The 20,511-nt window shown below is 45.2% G+C and overlaps 1 protein-coding gene across 1 annotated transcript in view; it reads right to left on the bottom strand.

The window, feature by feature from the left end:
• Positions 1 to 680: 680 nt before the first annotated feature.
• The window catches only part of LOC121548531 (protein farnesyltransferase subunit beta), a 35,802-nt gene continuing 15,971 nt past the window's right edge, over positions 681 to 20,511 (bottom strand). The window contains exons 4-12 of the mRNA XM_041859996.2: positions 14,663 to 14,754; positions 13,466 to 13,612; positions 10,402 to 10,485; positions 9,894 to 9,980; positions 6,423 to 6,552; positions 3,729 to 3,861; positions 2,249 to 2,360; positions 1,717 to 1,831; positions 681 to 1,191 (exon numbers count right to left, since the gene is read on the bottom strand). Of these exons, the coding sequence (XP_041715930.1) occupies positions 1,078 to 1,191; positions 1,717 to 1,831; positions 2,249 to 2,360; positions 3,729 to 3,861; positions 6,423 to 6,552; positions 9,894 to 9,980; positions 10,402 to 10,485; positions 13,466 to 13,612; positions 14,663 to 14,754 (1,014 nt within the window). The 3' untranslated portion in view covers positions 681 to 1,077. The remainder of the gene's footprint in view (positions 1,192 to 1,716; positions 1,832 to 2,248; positions 2,361 to 3,728; positions 3,862 to 6,422; positions 6,553 to 9,893; positions 9,981 to 10,401; positions 10,486 to 13,465; positions 13,613 to 14,662; positions 14,755 to 20,511) is intronic.

Genomic DNA, 20,511 nt, shown 5'->3' with positions numbered 1-20,511 from the left:
GGGGGGTTATTTACTGCAGTGTCTTAATTGTCCAAACGCACGGCCGCCTTTCCCCTAACATCAATTTATGAAAATGTGAAAATTACCATATCTCTGCTGGCTTGTCAGAAAATGTGTCATATTCTTCCTGGGGGTGTATATGAACAGATTTTAATAAGATTTCATGTTGCTAAAATGCTGTCAGTTCCACTTTAAAGATAAAGGGGAAAACTATTCAATGTTAACCAATACAAACAGAGCTACATGTTCCTGTGTTGTGTGCTGACAGTCCATCCGCCTAGATGACTTGAGGGTTATTCTGGTTTGTAACCGATGCAGGTAGAGGTGAATTCTGTTCTGTGAGCTGTTCGATGACAAACTGGCCATCAGGGTTGAAGACCGCAAAGAACTGCTTATGTGTCACGGTTAACCCTTTGATTTTCAGAAATTAAAATGGGTGGAGTCAGAGCCATACATTTTAATCTCAATATACGGCTCTGGCTGGAGCTAGTATGAATTACTTGGCATAAACCCCTTTACTCATTGAGGAGCGCATAGGTCGTCCCACAAACGTTCTCCACTGGTAGTGAACATTTGTTATTTTGTTCATTTGCTTTTTTTCTGAACAGCAAGGTGTGTTAGTTACACTATACACTCTACTCTCTACTCTTCTGAAGTAAATAACTCACAGCCACACAAGATTCCAACAATTTTTACTCAGGCCTTTATTTGGACAGCCCTAATTCTGACATTTCTCACAATCCTGTCTTTGACTGCTGTAGACCAGCGCTCAGTCTGTTAGATCCCTGCAAACAGGTGCAGCCCACTCTTTAGCAAGCATACAGTGCAGTACCACTCAACATACAGTTCCCTTAGCCACAGATCTAGGATCAGATTTACCCTACCCTGAATCATTAGCGGAATGGAAAAATATCTGACCCTGTATCAATGGTTGCCTCCTCCAAGATGTATTAAATTAGTTTGAGGGAATCGGTATGTGCCCGTGCTGCAGCTTGGTGATTCTGCACAGTGCCTTGCTTAGGCCCATCTCCTGTAACACTCACATAGACATACCCATACTCTCCATTCTATAAGTGGTTAGGCAGAGGACCCCTCTTTCTGTGCAGGCACGGGGACGGACAGCTGGTGGAAGTGTTGGATGGCCTGGGCCACCTTCTCTGGACAGATGTTGTAGACGGGGTGGCTCGGGGCCTGGAGGGAAACACAGGACAAGAGGTTAGTAAGACCCAAACGAAACGCAACCGGGAGGGGATCTACCTGAATCTGTCCAATAGAAACCCGTTTTCATTGCAAAACGTTTTCCGTTTGGAGTAATCGGTTTACGTTTTGCAACGGTTTCGGACAAATGAATACACCCCTGGGGAGGAACTATTTGAACTTGTCCGATAAGAAACATTTGTTTTTGTAACGGTGTGCCCTAATCAATGAACCCAATCCAGGACTTGTGAGTGGTAGTTTACAGGGGAGAGACAAAATAAAAGACACTGGACAGAAGACAACAAAAATGTAAACAATGCAGCAAAATGCATCCCAGTGACACGCAATGACTATGGCCTAGTATTCAAAAACGTTTTCAGCTCTTGTTTCCTTCTGAAATTAATAAATAACTTTGAAACTCGTTTTCATTTTTTTTTTTTTTATGCGGACAAATACACTGAAGCAAATGCAACCCGTGATATTTTTTGCATTCAAACAGCACTTGAAGCCCAGTCTTACCAGTCTGTTCGCCTCCCGGCCTACGATCAGCTCGTGGTGCAGGTCCGTGTTGCCAAAGTGCTGCGCTACAGACAGACCACTCAGACAGTAACAAGTGTGGTAGAAATCTCTGGATCTGGCAGGAGGGTAGAACATATATATATATTTTTTTACACAAAAATATTATGACAGGTTTTGTTTTTTGCAATCAAAAGTGTCAAAAAAAGGTGTGTGTGTATGTTGTGTGTGTATGTAGTGTGTGTAGTGTGTGTGTGTAGTGTGTGTGTGTAGTGTGTGTGTGTATGTTGTGTGTGTGTGTAGTGTGTGTGTGTGTAGTGTGTGTGTGTATGTAGTGTGTGTAGTGTGTGTGTGTAGTGTGTGTGTGTAGTGTGTGTGTGTATGTTGTGTGTGTGTGTAGTGTGTGTGTGTAGTGTGTGTGTGTATGTTGTGTGTGTATGTAGTGTGTGTAGTGTGTGTAGTGTGTGTGTGTATGTTGTGTGTGTGTGTAGTGTGTGTGTGTAGTGTGTGTGTGTATGTTGTGTGTGTTACGTACTTGCCAGGCTTGTCCAGCAGTCCCCCAGCAGGGTTCTGGCAGCAGAGGAGGATGTACTCCTGCAACGCCTGCTGCTCAAACATCCACTTCTGCAGGCTCAGTGTCGAATCCCCTACACACACACACACACAGGCACATTTTGATTAAACACACATTTACATCTGAAAACATCCTCATAGTTACCACAGACATGTCTTATGAGTCTCCCGAGTGGCGCAGTGGTCTAAGGCACTGCATCACAGTGCTAGCTGTGCCACTAGAGATCCTGGTTCGAATCCAGGCTCTGTCGTTGCCGGCCGCGACCGGGAGACCCATGGGGCGGCGCGCACAATTGGCCCAGCGTCGTCCAGGGTAGGGGAGGGAATGGCCGGCAGGGGATGTAGCTCAGTTGGTAGAGCATGGCGTTTGCAACGCCAGGGTTGTGGGTTCGATAAAATAATGTATGCACTAACTAAGTCGCTCTGGATAAGAGCGTCTGCTAAATGACTAAAATGTAAAATGTAAATGTTATGGAAACACAAAGAGCAACAAAAGTTGAATGGTTCAAGATGCACTCAGAATCTGTCTGTCTGTCCCTGGGGCAGTACCGTAGGGGCAGTACCGTTGGGGCAGTACCGTTGAGGCAGTACCGTAGGGGCAGTACCGTTGAGGCAGTACCGTAGGGGCAGTACCGTTGAGCAGGGGTTACTAAACGTTTTCACTCTGGGCCTCTTCCAGTATTGGGGAACATCCCCCCCATGCATGCGTGCCATGTCTATGTCTATGGGCACAAGCACTTTTCATGACACAAACTGTTCACACCTCTCTTGTTGGTGGAGATAATTTTTGCAGGTTTGAAGCTTATTTCCTGCAATTTTACACATTTTGTCATGAGGCACAAAGAACATTTTGCAGTTTTAAAGCTAATTTTCTTGCTAGTCTATACATTTTGCCATGTCTAATGTGTATTCATGTGATATTTGAGTGACAAAGAAATTACAACAATATCTATGGGCTAGAAAAACGTTAGCTGACATGGGCTAGTTGATCTGGACATTTCTGACAAGTTATAAATGTCTCTCTAAGGGATGCAATGACTAACATGACAAGAGGAACTGATGATGCACTGCCCAATTTGGAAATTGCACCTTGTGCGTTCTACTATTACAACTTTCAAGAGTAAGTTTAATGGCGGACTGAGTTCCTTTAAAAAAGTAAATAAATAATAATAACAATAATATTACAGTACTGCCTTAAGGCAGTGGTTCCCAAACTGTGCCCCCCTCCCCGCCGACCCCTAGGGGGCGTGCCCCACAGTTTGGTCCCCCCGACGACCCCTAGGGGGCGTGCCCCACAGTTTGGTCCCCCCGATGACCCCTAGGGGGCGTGCCCCACCGTTTGGTTCCCCGCGCCCCCCCCCCTGCCGACCCCTAGGGGGCGCGCCCAACAGTTTGGGAACCATTGCCTTAGGGCAATACTGTAATTGTTTCTGTAGTTTTACCTTCTTTGAAGAGAGCTCTGTGTAGCAGGGGCAGCAGCCCGGCCTGCCAGAAGGAATAGCATCCATCCACCAGTTTGTTACAGCGACCCTGGAAGCCTCCCTCGAACCTCATCTGTCTGCTGGCCACCCACCGCTAGGGGAGAGAGGGAGGAGGAGAGAGTGTACAGCAGGAGAGATAGAGGCAGTGAGAGTGAGAAAAGGGAGAAAGCGAGAGAACCTGAGCCCTAGGACCATACGTCAGGACTACCGGGCATGCTGACACCTTGCTGTCCCCAGTCCGCCTGGCCTTGCTGCTATTCCAGTTTCAACTGTTCTGCCTGCGGTTACGAAACCCCTACCTGTCCCAGACCTGCTGTTTTCAACTCTTAATGATCGGCTATGAAAAGCCAACTGAGAGACCTGAGCCCTAGGACCATACGTCGGGACTACCGGCCGTGGTGACTCCTTGCTGTCCCCAGTCCGCCTGGCCTTGCTGCTATTCCAGTTTCAACTGTTCTGCCTGCGGTTATGGAACCCCTACCTGTCCCAGACCTGCTGTTTTCAACTCTTAATGATCGGCTATGAAAAGCCAACTGAGATTTATTCCTGATTATTATTTGACCATGCTTGTCACTTATGAACATTTTTGAACATCTTGGCATGGTTCTGTTATAATCTCCACCCGGCACAGCCAGAAGAGGACTGGCCACCCCTCATAGCCTGGTTCCTCTCTAGGTTTCTTCCTAGGTTTTGGCCTTTCTAGGGAGTTTTTCCTAGCCACCGTGCTTCTACACCTGCATTACTAGCTGTTTGGGGTTTTAGGCTGGGTTTCTGTAAAGCACTTCGAGATATTAGCTGATGTAAGAAGGGCTATATAAAATAAAATTGATTGATTGATTGATTATGGTCACTTATAAAATAACCTTATCACAATGTGAGAAACTGCCAACATTTAACTAACAGTCCCAGCAAGGAAGCCATTTTCTATCCAGCCAGCCAGACAGTGTAAATATAGCTTGGTTCTTAGTGTATAACCAGCCAGCCAGTGTAAATATAGCTTGGTTCTTGGTGTATAACCAGCCAGACAGTGTAAATATAACTTGGTTATTGGTGTATAACCAGCCAGACAGTGTAAATATAACTTGGTTCTTGGTGTATAACCAGCCAGACAGTGTAAATATAGCTTGGTTCTTGGTGTATAACCAGCCACACAGTGTAAATATAACTTGGTTCTTGGTGTATAACCAGCCAGACAGTGTAAATATAGCTTGGTTCTTGGTGTATAACCAGCCAGACAGTGTAAATATAACTTGGTTCTTGGTGTATAACCAGCCAGACAGTGTAAATATATCTTGGTTCTTGGTGTATAACCAGCCAGACAGTGTAAATATATCTTGGTTCTTGGTGTAGAACCAGCCAGACAGTGTAAATATAACTTGGTTCTTGGTGTATAACCAGCCAGACAGTTCAGTGTACACAGTCCTTTATTCTCTTTGAAACCAGCCAGATTATGAAATCCCATGCGTTACCTATCAGAGAGGGGCTAATATGAATTGATATTTGCAAACTGAGAAATTTTGACACGGTTGCTATAGCAACCACTAATTGGAGTCCTTCCAAAGCACAAGGACTGGACTGAAACATTATTGAATTGGTGTAAATACCAGCTGGAGTCCTCAATCCTGTCTGTTGTCATAGGGAGCTGGGTTGGAGAAGATAGCCTAGTGAAAGATACTTTACATTTATTTTTGGTGTGGAGAGGTGTGGACTGATGCAGAGTGGTGTGGTATCAGTGTGGTGTGGAGAGGTGTGGACTGATGCAGAGTGGTGTGGTATCAGTGTGGTGTGGAACAGGTGTGGACTGATGCAGAGTGGTGTGGTATCAGTGTGGTGTGGAACAGGTGTGGACTGATGCAGAGTGGTGTGGTATCAGTGTGGTGTGGAACAGGTGTGGACTGATGCAGAGTGGTGTGGTATCAGTGTGGTGTGGAACAGGTGTGGACTGATGCAGAGTGGTGTGGTATCAGTGTGGTGTGGAGAGGTGTGGACTGATGCAGAGTGGTGTGGTATCAGTGTGGTGTGGAACAGGTGTGGACTGATGCAGAGTGGTGTGGTATCAGTGTGGTGTGGAACAGGTGTGGACTGATGCAGAGTGGTGTGGTATCAGTGTGGTGTGGAACAGGTGTGGACTGATGCAGAGTGGTGTGGTATCAGTGTGGTGTGGAACAGGTGTGGACCAAAATGGCACCCTTGTTTAAAAGTAGTGGACTATTTAGGGGATAGGGTGCCATTTAAGACCTGCAGGCCTCTGACATCTTCTAAACGCTTTACTGTCTCTGGGGATACCACTGATTAAGTCATCTGAATTATCTGTGGACAGGAAGTAGTGACGATCAATCGCTGATAAAGCAATCTGAATTATCTGGGGACAGGAAGTCGTGACATTGGATACCTCTCCGGTTAAACACCGATAAAGTAAACTGAATTATCTGGGCACAGAAAGTAGTGACATGGGATACCTCTGCAGAGAGGGGGACACCGAGTGACATTGGTAGGGTACTGGATGGCTACTACTGAAGACAAAGCTACTGTAGGTATAAGCCTCCCCGGATAACCACTTTTAACTGTGTTAAAACACACTTGAGGCAGTTCTGGATAAGTCCAATTACCAATAGAGAACTGATGTGTAGAGAACTGATGTGGTAGAGAACTCACCAGCAGGGTCTTGAGATCCAGCATGTGCTCCTTCCCCAGGATGACCATGGCAGCCGTCCCACAGAAGGTGTACCCTCCATGGGCCTCCAGCCCCGGGACACCCCCTAGTCCCCCCTCCCAGTTCTGACAGCTGGAGGGAGACAGGAAGGACAAGCAGTAGCAGACAGTGAGTGGGCATTAACTTTCTTTCTATAGAACTGTGTAAACACATGCTCACTACAAAGTTATTTTTCTAAAGTACAGGGGGGACAAATAGGGCTGTGGCGGTCACGAAATTTCGTCAGCCGGTGATTGTCATGCAAATAACTGTCGGTCTCATGGTAATTTACCTTTAATTAACATAAACACATTTAGCATCTCCTGGCTTCCACACATAGCCTACAAGCCACTGATGCAGACCTTTTGGAATATCTACATTTTAAAAAGTCTAATAAATCCATGTAATATAGCCTACACCTTCACAATAAATCCATTATTTATTTTAGACAGGTCTAAAGAAGCATGATATGGAGAAAATGTAGTCTATTTCAGAAGAACATAATAGCATACTCTGAGTTGTCCTTATGTTAGGTCCTGATCTGGCTATGCCATATGGCTGTGGGCTACACTAGTTCATTTAGCAGACAAGATTTGCTTAGAATTCCATGGCATTATTTTATAGTATGAAGAATACAATTGAACAAAGCTGAATAAAATAGAAAGGATATTTTCTCCAAAACGATTTGAGGGAGTGCGCACATGCGGCTATTCTGTGTTGAGCGGTTAACAAATAAATAGGTACTCCTATATGCTTAATTTAGAGTTATTAATGTAACTTTAGTTGTTCTACAAACGTAGGGCTATATTTTTGGATTTTTAATACATTGTAAGGCTGCAATGTATGATGATTTGAAAAAAGTCGCTTGAAAGGCATGAGCTCTGCTTTGTTTTTTGCGCAGGCTGTACACACTTCATCAGTCTCTCATTCACAATTTGACAAGCTCTTGATAAAGCCTCGAATTTCACTGCGGCATCCCATTTGTGTGGCCGTAATGCACCCTAAAAAAAAAGTGGTGTAAAAAAAATCCATGCAGGATCGTTGTGCCCTTGGCCCGGAGTGCTGTGTTGTGCCCTTCTCCCTGAGTGCTGCGCGCTCCAAAGCGTCTCTCACACATGGCTCTCCATCACGTGATCTTTCTCACAGGCTACAAGTGAAGACAGACACATCAGGGACGCAACTGCGCGCGTCCTTATCCAATTCCGAGGTGCATATTGAAGATATTGGAAGAACTGTCCCCATTTACTTTTCGCCAGCCAACAAGATGAGTAACAAACAGCCAAAGCACCAGCCTATGTCAATCTACTATCCCCCATAGTACAAAAGTTGACCTATTCTGTGCGAGAAATAAATATTCCAAACAGTCTGGGACAGTTGTGGGATGCGACAGATCCCAAATTAATACAACCACTAGCATCAAAAAATGTTTTTTGTGCAATGAGGCTGACGCAACAGATCAGAACGTTTAGCTTTAAATGTTGATAAACTATTAGGCTATTTCACATTATAAGCGCAGCAATGCTCACATGGCAGTATGCGATTATGCATGTAATGCTTTTATTATAAAGGTGCATTTGTATGGTGAAAACTTGAAACTCACGCGCTGCGTATGTATGCAAGTTAGGCTCTTCACCCCTTGTAAAGCGGATTAATGTGCTTAATTTTAAGAAGTTCTTTGGCCACTTTAGTTGTGATACAAACCTTATTAAAACATATAGGCCTATGGGCTAGGCTACATGAGGATTAGAAAAAGTCGCAAAAAAAGGCAGTTTCTTATGCTGGGCATCCTTCACAAGTGATAATATATAATTCACAAGTGCTAGGCTAATATTGTCACTCATCAGATTATTCTTGATTTAACCTTGTCTTTACATATACTAAATAATATATGTGTGAAATTTGTTTTGATTTAGAATGGACCATTATCATGCACCTGTCTCAAAACAGGCAGCAGGAAAAAATACATGTCATCTATGCACTTAAATAGCAAATGGAGGACGCTTTTCCCTTGGTTCATTTTCATGCCAGCCAGGTAGGCTATACTCCTGTTGTGAAGATAAGCAATGTGCTTAATATTAGGAAAGTTGAGAAATAAATATAGTAGGCCTAGCCTATAGAAAGCTGATGGGATCCTCCTCTTTTTAGTAGAGGCCATCACTCTCACGCATTTGCATAGCCTATAGAAATGTTGCGCAACATGAGCTCATGGGCTCTCATGAAGTGTTCGATTAGATTTTCGATCACATTTGCATTGATATCTACAAAACCATGGTGCTTGCCTACGGAGCTGTGAGGGGAACGGCACCTCCTTACCTTCAGGCTCTGATCAGACCCTACACCCAAACGAGGGCACTACGTTCATCCACCTCTGGCCTGCTAGCCCCCCTACCTCTACGGAAGTTCCCGCTCAGCCCAGTCAAAGCTATTCGCTGCTCTGGCACCCCAATGGTGGAACAAGCTCCCCCACGACGCCAGGACAGCGGAGTCACTGACCACCTTCCGGAGACACTTGAAACCCTACCTCTTTAAGGAATACCTGGAATAGTATAAAAGTAATCCTTCTACCCCACCTCCCCCATAAAAAATAAATAAAAAAGTGGTTGTCCCACTGGGTATCATAAGTTGAATGGACCGATTTGTAAGTCGCGAAATGACTTAAATGTAAATGTAATGTCAGAGTGACTAGAGGGACAATAGAGTGCTGAGTACCAGGTAGTTAGCAGGTTTGGTAGGCTACTAATGACCATCAGCAGCATCAGAGCTTGGAGAAGCCTAATTACTGTGACTTAAACGGTCACGTGGAATTTGACTGCCTTCATGACTCGTGACCGCCGGTGTGGCGGTAATACCACAGCCCGAGGTCCAAATCCTTGTAACTATTATAGTCAATGAAGACTGACAGCACAACTACACAATTTTTTATAAATGTGATTCAAAGGTTTATTATGAAAAAGGAACTTTACGAACGGTGATAGATGAATTTGTATGTTTATGGTAACGACTGTATGACTGTGTAAACTGTGTTAGTTATAAGGTAGTAATAAACCCGCTAACAGAGAAGGGGGGTTAGAAACTGCTGAGAAAGACATTCCAGGAGGAAGGGGACCTAGAAACTGGTTAATCATTCTATACTGTGGAAATGTACAGGCCGCCTAAATGTGGGCGGAGCTAAGTTCCTTTGTGTGAAGGAATATAAAAAAGACTGTTTTTGGCGGCAGAGTGCTCTCATGAATAAACATGGCTGATCCCTTGCAGACTGGACAATTTCTTTAATTCATTCTTAACTAGAGTCTTACACCCTCTGGGGATCATTCAAAGTTTGAGTATTAGAGATAGAATTCTCGTGACAAAACGGTAGCCAGTTAAATAGCCACAGATGAACTAAATGGTGTGTCTGAGTGAGACGTGTGTGTGGTTGCTCTATACTGCAGTACCTGACGATCCATGTGGGCGTGTCCTGGAACAGTGTGGGTGTCATGATGTTGGTGAGAGACGCCACTGATGCAGCACAGTACGCACTCCTACAACACAGAGAGAGAGGTAGGAGTTAATACACACATCTCTGTCTGCTACCAAGATGGAGATAGATAGTTAAACAGTGAGAAAAACAGAGACACAGAGAGGACAGCAGGGGTGACAGACAGAGAGAGAGAGAGAGAGAGAGAGAGAGAGAGAGAGAGAGAGAGAGAGAGAGAGAGAGAGAGAGAGAGAGAGAGAGAGAGAGAGAGAGAGAGAGAGAGAGAGAGAGAGAGAGAGAGGCAGAGAGAGAGAGAGAGAGAGCAGAGAGAGAGAGGCAGAGAGAGAGAGAGAGAGGCAGAGAGAGAGAGGCAGAGACACAGAGGACAGCAGGGGAGAGGGAGTTTGTTGTTATCAGGTGTCAGCGGTGCTCCAGTCACAGTGAAACTCTGTCGATGGAAGGAAGGCTGCTCAGCTCAGTCTCACCTGACATCCACCTCTCCTCCTACGTGCATCACAAAGGAACCATCTGGCTGTTTCACAGAGAACAGGAAGGAGAGTAGCTTCTCCCTGTGGGGGGGTGGGGGGGGGTGATTAAAAAGACATCACACCTGCCGCTGCTACGGCAACACCTGGGTCATGTTCATTAGTTCAGTAGGCGGTACCATCAGAAACATTTCCTACCTTTTGGGGTTTTAAATTAGGTGTGAGAATATTCTTTTTGTTTTTTTGTTATTGTCTATGATGTAGTAACAGAGGTGACTGTACCTGTCTATGATGTAGTAACAGAGGTGACTGTACCTGTCTATGATGTTGTAGTAACAGAGGTGACTGTACCTGTCTATGATGTTGTAGTAACAGAGGTGACTGTACCTGTCTATGATGTAGTAACAGAGGTGACTGTACCTGTCTATGATGTTGTAGTAACAGAGGTGACTGTACCTGTCTATGATGTTGTAGTAAGAGGTGACTGTACCTGTCTATGATGTAGTAACAGAGGTGACTGTACCTGTCTATGTTGTAGTAACAGAGGTGACTGTACCTGTCTATGTTGTAGTAACAGAGGTGACTGTACCTGTCTATGATGTAGTAACAGAGGTGACTGTACCTGTCTATGATGTTGTAGTAACAGAGGTGACTGTACCTGTCTATGATGTAGTAACAGAGGTGACTGTACCTGTCTATGATGTTGTAGTAACAGAGGTGACTGTACCTGTCTATGATGTAGTAACAGAGGTGACTGTACCTGTCTATGATGTTGTAGTAACAGAGGTGACTGTACCTGTCTATGATGTAGTAACAGAGGTGACTGTACCTGTCTATGTTGTAGTAACAGAGGTGACTGTACCTGTCTATGTTGTAGTAACAGAGGTGACTGTACCTGTCTATGATGTAGTAACAGAGGTGACTGTACCTGTCTATGATGTTGTAGTAACAGAGGTGACTGTACCTGTCTATGATGTAGTAACAGAGGTGACTGTACCTGTCTATGATGTTGTAGTAACAGAGGTGACTGTACCTGTCTATGATGTTGTAGTAACAGAGGTGACTGTACCTGTCTATGATGTTGTAGTAACAGAGGTGACTGTACCTGTCTATGATGTTGTAGTAACAGAGGTGACTGTACCTGTCTATGATGTTGTAGTAACAGAGGTGACTGTACCTGTCTATGTTGTAGTAACAGAGGTGACTGTACCTGTCTATGATGTAGTAACAGAGGTGACTGTACCCGTCTATGATGTAGTAACAGAGGTGACTGTACCTGTCTATGATGTTGTAGTAACAGAGGTGACTGTACCTGTCTATGATGTTGTAGTAACAGAGGTGACTGTACCTGTCTATGATGTTGTAGTAACAGAGGTGACTGTACCTGTCTATGATGTAGTAACAGAGGTGACTGTACCTGTCTATGATGTTGTAGTAACAGAGGTGACTGTACCTGTCTATGATGTAGTAACAGAGGTGACTGTACCTGTCTATGTTGTAGTAACAGAGGTGACTGTACCTGTCTATGATGTTGTAGTAACAGAGGTGACTGTACCTGTCTATGATGTTGTAGTAAGAGGTGACTGTACCTGTCTATGATGTTGTAGTAAGAGGTGACTGTACCTGTCTATGATGTAGTAACAGAGGTGACTGTACCTGTCTATGATGTTGTAGTAAGAGGTGACTGTACCTGTCTATGATGTAGTAACAGAGGTGACTGTACCTGTCTATGATGTTGTAGTAACAGAGGTGACTGTACCTGTCTATGATGTTGTAGTAACAGAGGTGACTGTACCTGTCTATGATGTTGTAGTAACAGAGGTGACTGTACCTGTCTATGTTGTAGTAACAGAGGTGACTGTACCTGTCTATGATGTTGTAGTAAGAGGTGACTGTACCTGTCTATGATGTAGTAACAGAGGTGACTGTACCTGTCTATGATGTTGTAGTAACAGAGGTGACTGTACCTGTCTATGATGTTGTAGTAACAGAGGTGACTGTACCTGTCTATGATGTAGTAACAGAGGTGACTGTACCTGTCTATGATGTTGTAGTAAGAGGTGACTGTACCTGTCTATGATGTTGTAGTAACAGAGGTGACTGTACCTGTCTATGATGTAGTAACAGAGGTGACTGTACCTGTCTATGATGTTGTAGTAACAGAGGTGACTGTACCTGTCTATGATGTTGTAGTAACAGAGGTGACTGTACCTGTCTATGTTGTAGTAACAGAGGTGACTGTACCTGTCTATGATGTTGTAGTAACAGAGGTGACTGTACCTGTCTATGATGTTGTAGTAACAGAGGTGACTGTACCTGTCTATGATGTTGTAGTAAGAGGTGACTGTACCTGTCTATGATGTTGTAACAGAGGTGACTGTACCTGTCTATGATGTTGTAGTAAGAGGTGACTGTACCTGTCTATGATGTAGTAACAGAGGTGACTGTACCTGTCTATGATGTTGTAGTAACAGAGGTGACTGTACCTGTCTATGATGTTGTAGTAACAGAGGTGACTGTACCTGTCTATGATGTAGTAACAGAGGTGACTGTACCTGTCTATGTTGTAGTAACAGAGGTGACTGTACCTGTCTATGACGTTGTAGTAAGAGGTGACTGTACCTGTCTATGATGTAGTAACAGAGGTGACTGTACCTGTCTATGATGTAGTAACAGAGGTGACTGTACCTGTCTATGATGTTGTAGTAACAGAGGTGACTGTACCTGTCTATGATGTTGTAGTAAAGAGGTGACTGTACCTGTCTATGATGTTGTAGTAACAGAGGTGACTGTACCTGTCTATGATGTAGTAACAGAGGTGACTGTACCTGTCTATGATGTTGTAGTAAGAGGTGACTGTACCTGTCTATGATGTTGTAGTAAGAGGTGACTGTACCTGTCTATGATGTAGTAACAGAGGTGACTGTACCTGTCTATGATATTGTAGTAAGAGGTGACTGTACCTGTCTATGATGTTGTAGTAAGAGGTGACTGTACCTGTCTATGATGTAGTAACAGAGGTGACTGTACCTGTCTATGATGTTGTAGTAAGAGGTGACTGTACCTGTCTATGATGTTGTATGCCTCCTGGGTGCCGATGATACAGAGTGCGTTGACAGCAGCGTAGCTGGGAGCCAGGTGGGCGGCTTGACCTGGACCTCCAGCAAAACCCCCCGTAGGACTCTGACACTGCGCCAGGAACTTACACACACTGGACGGGGCAGAGGGGGCAATGTCATTTACACACACACACACTGCAAAGCAGATCACATCGCCAGGGGTTACACACGTAAATGCTAAAACTATCAGTTGTTTATATTGTAAACTGAAAAGGCAAAACTGAGCCATCTCAAAGTTGCTTTTGTGTTAGTCTCTTTCACCAAGGTTGAGTCTTGTAGGCAAGGCTACTTTGGTATATGCATGTTTGGCCAGCATCAGAATACAGGGCAGGCTGCATGCATCCACAGTAGGTAGGCAGTTGATCCCTGCACGGGTATGAATTTTAAGCCCGAGCCCTACCCATGCTGGTGACGTTCAGAGGCCCTACCCTACGCAGACCCGATTGCTTCTGCCAAATTTAAGGCCCAGGCCTGCCCGAAACCCCAAATAACTTCCTCCGTTAGTAAATCCATTAGCCGCTCCTCTCCGTCTGTCACTCGCTCCCTCTGCGCAGGCAGCTCGCTCTGCATGCGCTCTGCTCATGGTGCTTTGAGTGTTAGTATCCATAGCAACGGCTATGAAGAGACATGAGAGAGCAGTTAGCTGTTAGCTACTTTAACACTCTAAACTCCGGAAAAACTCAATGAACATTATTATTTTCTCTGAAATAATCTCTCTTGTTTTATATTTGACGGCGTTGAAGCACTTCTGACACCATGTTCTGATCTTAGTCAGATATGACTAATAATAATAATAATAGGATCCTATTATTATTATTATTATTATTATTATTATTATTATATTATTATGACTGTATTGCTCAGCAGAGCACGAGCAAATGGCTCAGCTTCAAAATGTTAGTGATGAATTTAGTGATACCCGAGCCCTGCCAGTACCCTAGTTATTAATGAAAAAAAAAACAAAAAAAAAACAGGCCCTACCCGGCCCTAACCCGATGTACAATATCTGGGCCTGAAGGACTCGGGTAGCAGAGCTCCAGTTGGTTGGCATTATGGTAGAGCAGCGTTGGGGTGGTGTGTGTTGGGACAAGGTGTGCTACATATTTGTTATGTTAGTGTAGCAGTACAGTCGCTGTACTCACTCTGAGGCGATGGCGGTGGGCACAGCTTCCTCAAGCAGCTCCAGACTGTGTAGAATCCAGTAGCACAACCACGGCCTGCTGGCGTCCAGACACTACAGAGAGAACACACACTAGATACTATAGGATCCAGTACCAGAACCACGGCCTGCTGGCGTCCAGACACTACAGAGAGAGAACACACTAGATACTATAGGATCCAGTAGCACAACCACGGCCTGCTGGCGTCCAGACACTACAGAGAGAACACACACTAGATACTATAGGATCCAGTACCAGAACCACGGCCTGCTGGCGTCCAGACACTACAGAGAGAACACACACTAGATACTATAGGATCCAGTACCAGAACCACGGCCTGCTGGCGTCCAGACACTACAGAGAGAACACACACTAGATACTATAGGATCCAGTACCAGAACCACGGCCTGCTGGCGTCCAGACACTACAGAGAGAACACACACTAGATACTATAGGATCCAGTACCACAACCACGGCCTGCTGGCGTCCAGACACTACAGAGAGAACACACACTAGATACTATAGGATCCAGTACCAGAACTACGGCCTGCTGGCGTCCAGACACTACAGAGAGAGAACACACACTAGATACTATAGGATCCAGTACCAGAACCACGGCCTGCTGGCGTCCAGACACTACAGAGAGAACACACACTAGATACTATAGGATCCAGTACCAGAACCACGGCCTGCTGGCGTCCAGACACTACAGAGAGAGAACACACACTAGATACTATAGGATCCAGTAGCACAACCACGGCCTGCTGGCGTCCAGACACTACAGAGAGAGAACACACACTAGATACTATAGGATCCAGTACCAGAACCACGGCCTGCTGGCGTCCAGACACTACAGAGAGAACACACACTAGATACTATAGGATCCAGTACCAGAACCACGGCCTGCTGGCGTCCAGACACTACAGAGAGAACACACACTAGATACTATAGGATCCAGTACCAGAACCACGGCCTGCTGGTGTCCAGACACTACAGAGAGAACACACACTAGATACTATAGGATCCAGTACCAGAACCACGGCCTGCTGGCGTCCAGACACTACAGAGAGAACACACACTAGATACTATAGGATCCAGTACCAGAACCACAGCCTGCTGGCGTCCAGACACTAGAGAGAGAGAACACTAGATACTATAGGATCCAGTACCAGAACCACGGCCTGCTGGCGTCCAGACACTACAGAGAGAACACACACTAGATACTATAGGATCCAGTACCAGAACCACGGCCTGCTGGCGTCCAGACACTACAGAGAGAGAACACACTAGATACTATAGGATCCAGTACCAGAACCACGGCCTGCTGGCGTCCAGACACTACAGAGAGAACACACACTAGATACTATAGGATCCAGTACCACAACCACGGCCTGCTGGCGTCCAGACACTACAGAGAGAGAACACACACTAGATACTATAGGATCCAGTACCAGAACCACGGCCTGCTGGCGTCCAGACACTACAGAGAGAGAACACACACTAGATACTATAGGATCCAGTACCAGAACCACGGCCTGCTGGCGTCCAGACACTACAGAGAGAGAACACACACTAGATACTATAGGATCCAGTACCAGAACCACGGCCTGCTGGCGTCCAGACACTACAGAGAGAGAACACACACTAGATACTATAGGATCCAGTACCAGAACCACGGCCTGCTGGCGTCCAGACACTACAGAGAGAACACACACTAGATACTATAGGATCCAGTACCAGAACCACGGCCTGCTGGCGTCCAGACACTACAGAGAGAACACACACTAGATACTATAGGATCCAGTACCAGAACCACGGCCTGCTGGCGTCCAGACACTACAGAGAGAACACACACTAGATACTATAGGATCCAGTACCAGAACCACGGCCTGCTGGCATCCAGACACTACAGAGAGAACACACACTAGATACTATAGGATCCAGTACCAGAACCACGGCCTGCTGGCGTCCAGACACTACAGAGAGAACACACACTAGATACTATAGGATCCAGTACCAGAACCACGGCCTGCTGGCGTCCAGACACTACAGAGAGAACACACACTAGATACTATAGGATCCAGTACCAGAACCACGGCCTGCTGGCGTCCAGACACTACAGAGAGAACACACACTAGATACTATAGGATCCAGTACCAGAACCACGGCCTGCTGGCGTCCAGACACTACAGAGAGAACACACACTAGATACTATAGGATCCAGTACCAGAACCACGGCCTGCTGGCGTCCAGACACTACAGAGAGAACACACACACTAGATACTATAGGATCCAGTACCAGAACCACGACCTGCTGGCGTCCAGACACTAGAGAGAGAACACACACTAGATACTATAGGATCCAGTACCAGAACCACGGCCTGCTGGCATCTAGACACTACAGAGAGAACACACACTAGATACTATAGGATCCAGTACCAGAACCACGGCCTGCTGGCATCTAGACACTACAGAGAGAACACACACTAGATACTATAGGATCCAGTACCAGAACCACGGCCTACTGGCGTCCAGACACTAGAGAGAGAACACACACTAGATACTATAGGATCCAGTACCAGAACCACGGCCTGCTGGCGTCCAGACACTACAGAGAGAACACACACTAGATACTATAGGATCCAGTACCAGAACCACGGCCTGCTGGCGTCCAGACACTACAGAGAGAACACACACTAGATACTATAGGATCCAGTACCAGAACCACGGCCTGCTGGCGTCCAGACACTACAGAGAGAACACACACTAGATACTATAGGATCCAGTACCAGAACCACGGCCTGCTGGCATCTAGACACTACAGAGAGAACACACACTAGATACTATAGGATCCAGTACCAGAACCACGGCCTGCTGGCGTCCAGACACTACAGAGAGAACACACACTAGATACTATAGGATCCAGTACCAGAACCACGGCCTGCTGGCATCCAGACACTACAGAGAGAACATACACACACTAGATACTATAGGATCCAGTACCAGAACCACGGCCTGCTGGCATCGAGACACTAGAGAGAACACATACACACTTTAGATACTATAGGATCCAGTACCAGAACCACGGCCTGCTGGTGTCTAGACACTAGAGCAGAGTGGGAGAACACCTCTGTTTCATCCCACTAATCAGGGCTAATTCAGACTGAAAACCAGGTGCGTGCATTAACTACCAGTAGATAAAAACACGATGTCGGCCCTGCCAGGTGAAGACCCACTAGAGAGAGAACACAGTCAGATACTGTAGATGGATGGATGGATGATGGATAGATAGATACACAATATATACAGCAGTATGTGGACATCCCTTCAAATTAGTGGATTTGGCTGCCGTTGCTGACAGGTCTATAAAATCGAGCACACAGTCATGCAATCTCCATAGGGAAACATTGGCAGTTGAATGAACTTACTGAAAAGCTCAGTGACTTTCAATGTGTTACCTTCATAGGATGCCACCTTTCAAATTTCTGCCCTGCTAGTGCTGCCCCGGTCAACTGTAAGTGTAAAGCTCGCCGCCATTGGACTTTGGAACAGTGGAAACGCGTTCTCTGGAGTGATGAATCACGCTTCACCATTTGGCAGTCCGACGGACGAATCTGGGTTTGGCGGATGTCAGGAGAACGCAACCTTACCGAATGCATAGTGCCAACTGTAAAGTTTGGTGGAGGATGAATAAGGTCTGGGGCTGTTTTTCATGGTTCGGGCTCGGCCCCTTAGTTACAGTGAAGGGAAATCTTAACGCTACAGCATACAATGACATTCTAGACGATTCTGTGCTTCCAACTTTGTGGCAACAGTTTGCGGAAGGCCCTTTCCTGTTTTTCGGCTTCAGACCAATGCCTATTCTCACTTAAAACATAGTTTTTGGTTTTTAATTTCCATGGTTTTTACACCGGAAGGTGATTATTCAACATTATAATACAGCATAACAGCATATAAAAGTAAACATGCACAATAATGAGAAATGGCAACAGAAATAATTTAGTTATTAGTATTTATTTAATATTAACAGCTGATTTTCCAGAGGGAAGCGAAAAACCAGAAACCCATTTAAGCCAATATGGATAAAAATATCCCTGATCTCTCGTAAGACAATTGCGCAGGCTCCTGGAAAACACACAAATAATCAACATGAACCCATTAACTATTTACATGAAAATGTACATTATCGTTTACTGAAGAAAGGCTTAGTACTATATTACCTGTAAACAAAAAGTGAGTTATCACTAAATATAACATTTACAACCAAATCTACATTCATCAGATATAGTCAACTTTGTAAATACAATTCAGAGATGGCCACAATTGCTCTTGACAAGCTACAGATAGACATACTACACTACAGAGATAATAATAATAATAATAATAATAATAATAATAATAATAATAATATGCCATTTAGCAGACACTTTTATCCAAAGCGACTTACAGTCATGTGCGCATACATTTTTACGTATGGGTGGTCCCGGGGATCGAACCCACTACCCTGGCGTTACAAGCGCCATGCTCTACCAATTGAGCTACAGAGGACCTGTTTTATATTTGACGGGGTTGAAGCACTTCTGACATCATGTTATGATATGTTATCTCCTGAGTGGCGCAGTGGTCTAAGGCGCCGCATCGCAGTGCTAGCTGTGCCACTAGAGATCCTGGTTCGAATCCAGGCTCTGTCGCAGCCGGCCGCGACCGGGAGACTCATGGGCGGCACACAATTGGCCCAGCGTCGTCCAGGGTAGGGGAGGGAATGGCCGGCAGGGATGTAGCTCAGTTGATAGAGCATGGCGTTTGCAACGCCAGGGTTGTGGGTTCGATTCCCACGGGGGGCCAGTATAAAAAAAATACAAAATAAAAATATGTATTCACTAACTGTAAGTCGCTCTGGATAAGAGCGTCTGCTAAATGACTAAAATGTAATGATCTTAGTCAGATATGGACTGTACTGCGCAGCGGAGCTCGAGCAAATGGCTCAGCTTCAACACAGTCAGATAGACAGACAGATACTACAGGGCTAGAAAAACAGTCAACCAGAGACTATAGCAACACATCCTACTGGCTTCAAGACACTACACACGCGTGGGTTGACTCATAATCCGCGGGGCGGCCGGGTTTAGGGTCATTAAATATTGGGCGGGTGGGTGGCGGGCAGGTTGAATAAAGAGAAAACTAAACTTTAAATTAATAAATGTATCATTCTGGTGCAATTCATATCTATAGGCTACAGTTGAAGTCGGAAGTTTACATACACCTTAGCCAAATACATTTCAACTCTGTCTTTCACAATTCCTAGTAAAAAATCTTTCATCACATTCCCGGTGGGGCAGAAGTGCACATACCCTCAATTAGTATTTGGTAGCATTGCCTTTAAATTGTTTAACTTGGGTCAAACATTTCGGGTAGCATTCCACAAGCTTTCCACAATAAGTTGGTTGAATTTTGGCCCATTCCTCCTGACAGAGCTGGTGTAACTGAGTCAGGTTTGTAGGCCTCCTTGCTCGCACACGCTTTTTCAGTTCTGCCCACACATTTTCTATAGGATTGAGGTCAGGGCTTTGTGATGGCCACTCCAATACCTTGACTTTGTTGTCCTTAAGCCATTTTTGCCACAACTTTGGAAGTATGCTTGGGGTCATTGTGCATTTGGAAGACCCATTTGCGACCAAGCTTTAACTTCCTGACTGTCTTGAGATGTTTCTTCAATATATCCACATAATTTTCCTTCCTCATGATGCCATCTATTTTGTGAAGTGCACCAGTCCCTCCTGCAGCAAAGCACCCCCACAGCATGATGCTGCCAACCCCGTGCTTCACGGTTG

This window comes from Coregonus clupeaformis, chromosome 33 (assembly GCF_020615455.1).
Source record: "Coregonus clupeaformis isolate EN_2021a chromosome 33, ASM2061545v1, whole genome shotgun sequence".
NCBI lineage: Eukaryota > Metazoa > Chordata > Actinopteri > Salmoniformes > Salmonidae > Coregonus > Coregonus clupeaformis.
The sequence above is the reverse complement of the archived record's forward strand: the minus strand, read 5'-3'. Positions and strand labels throughout refer to the sequence as shown.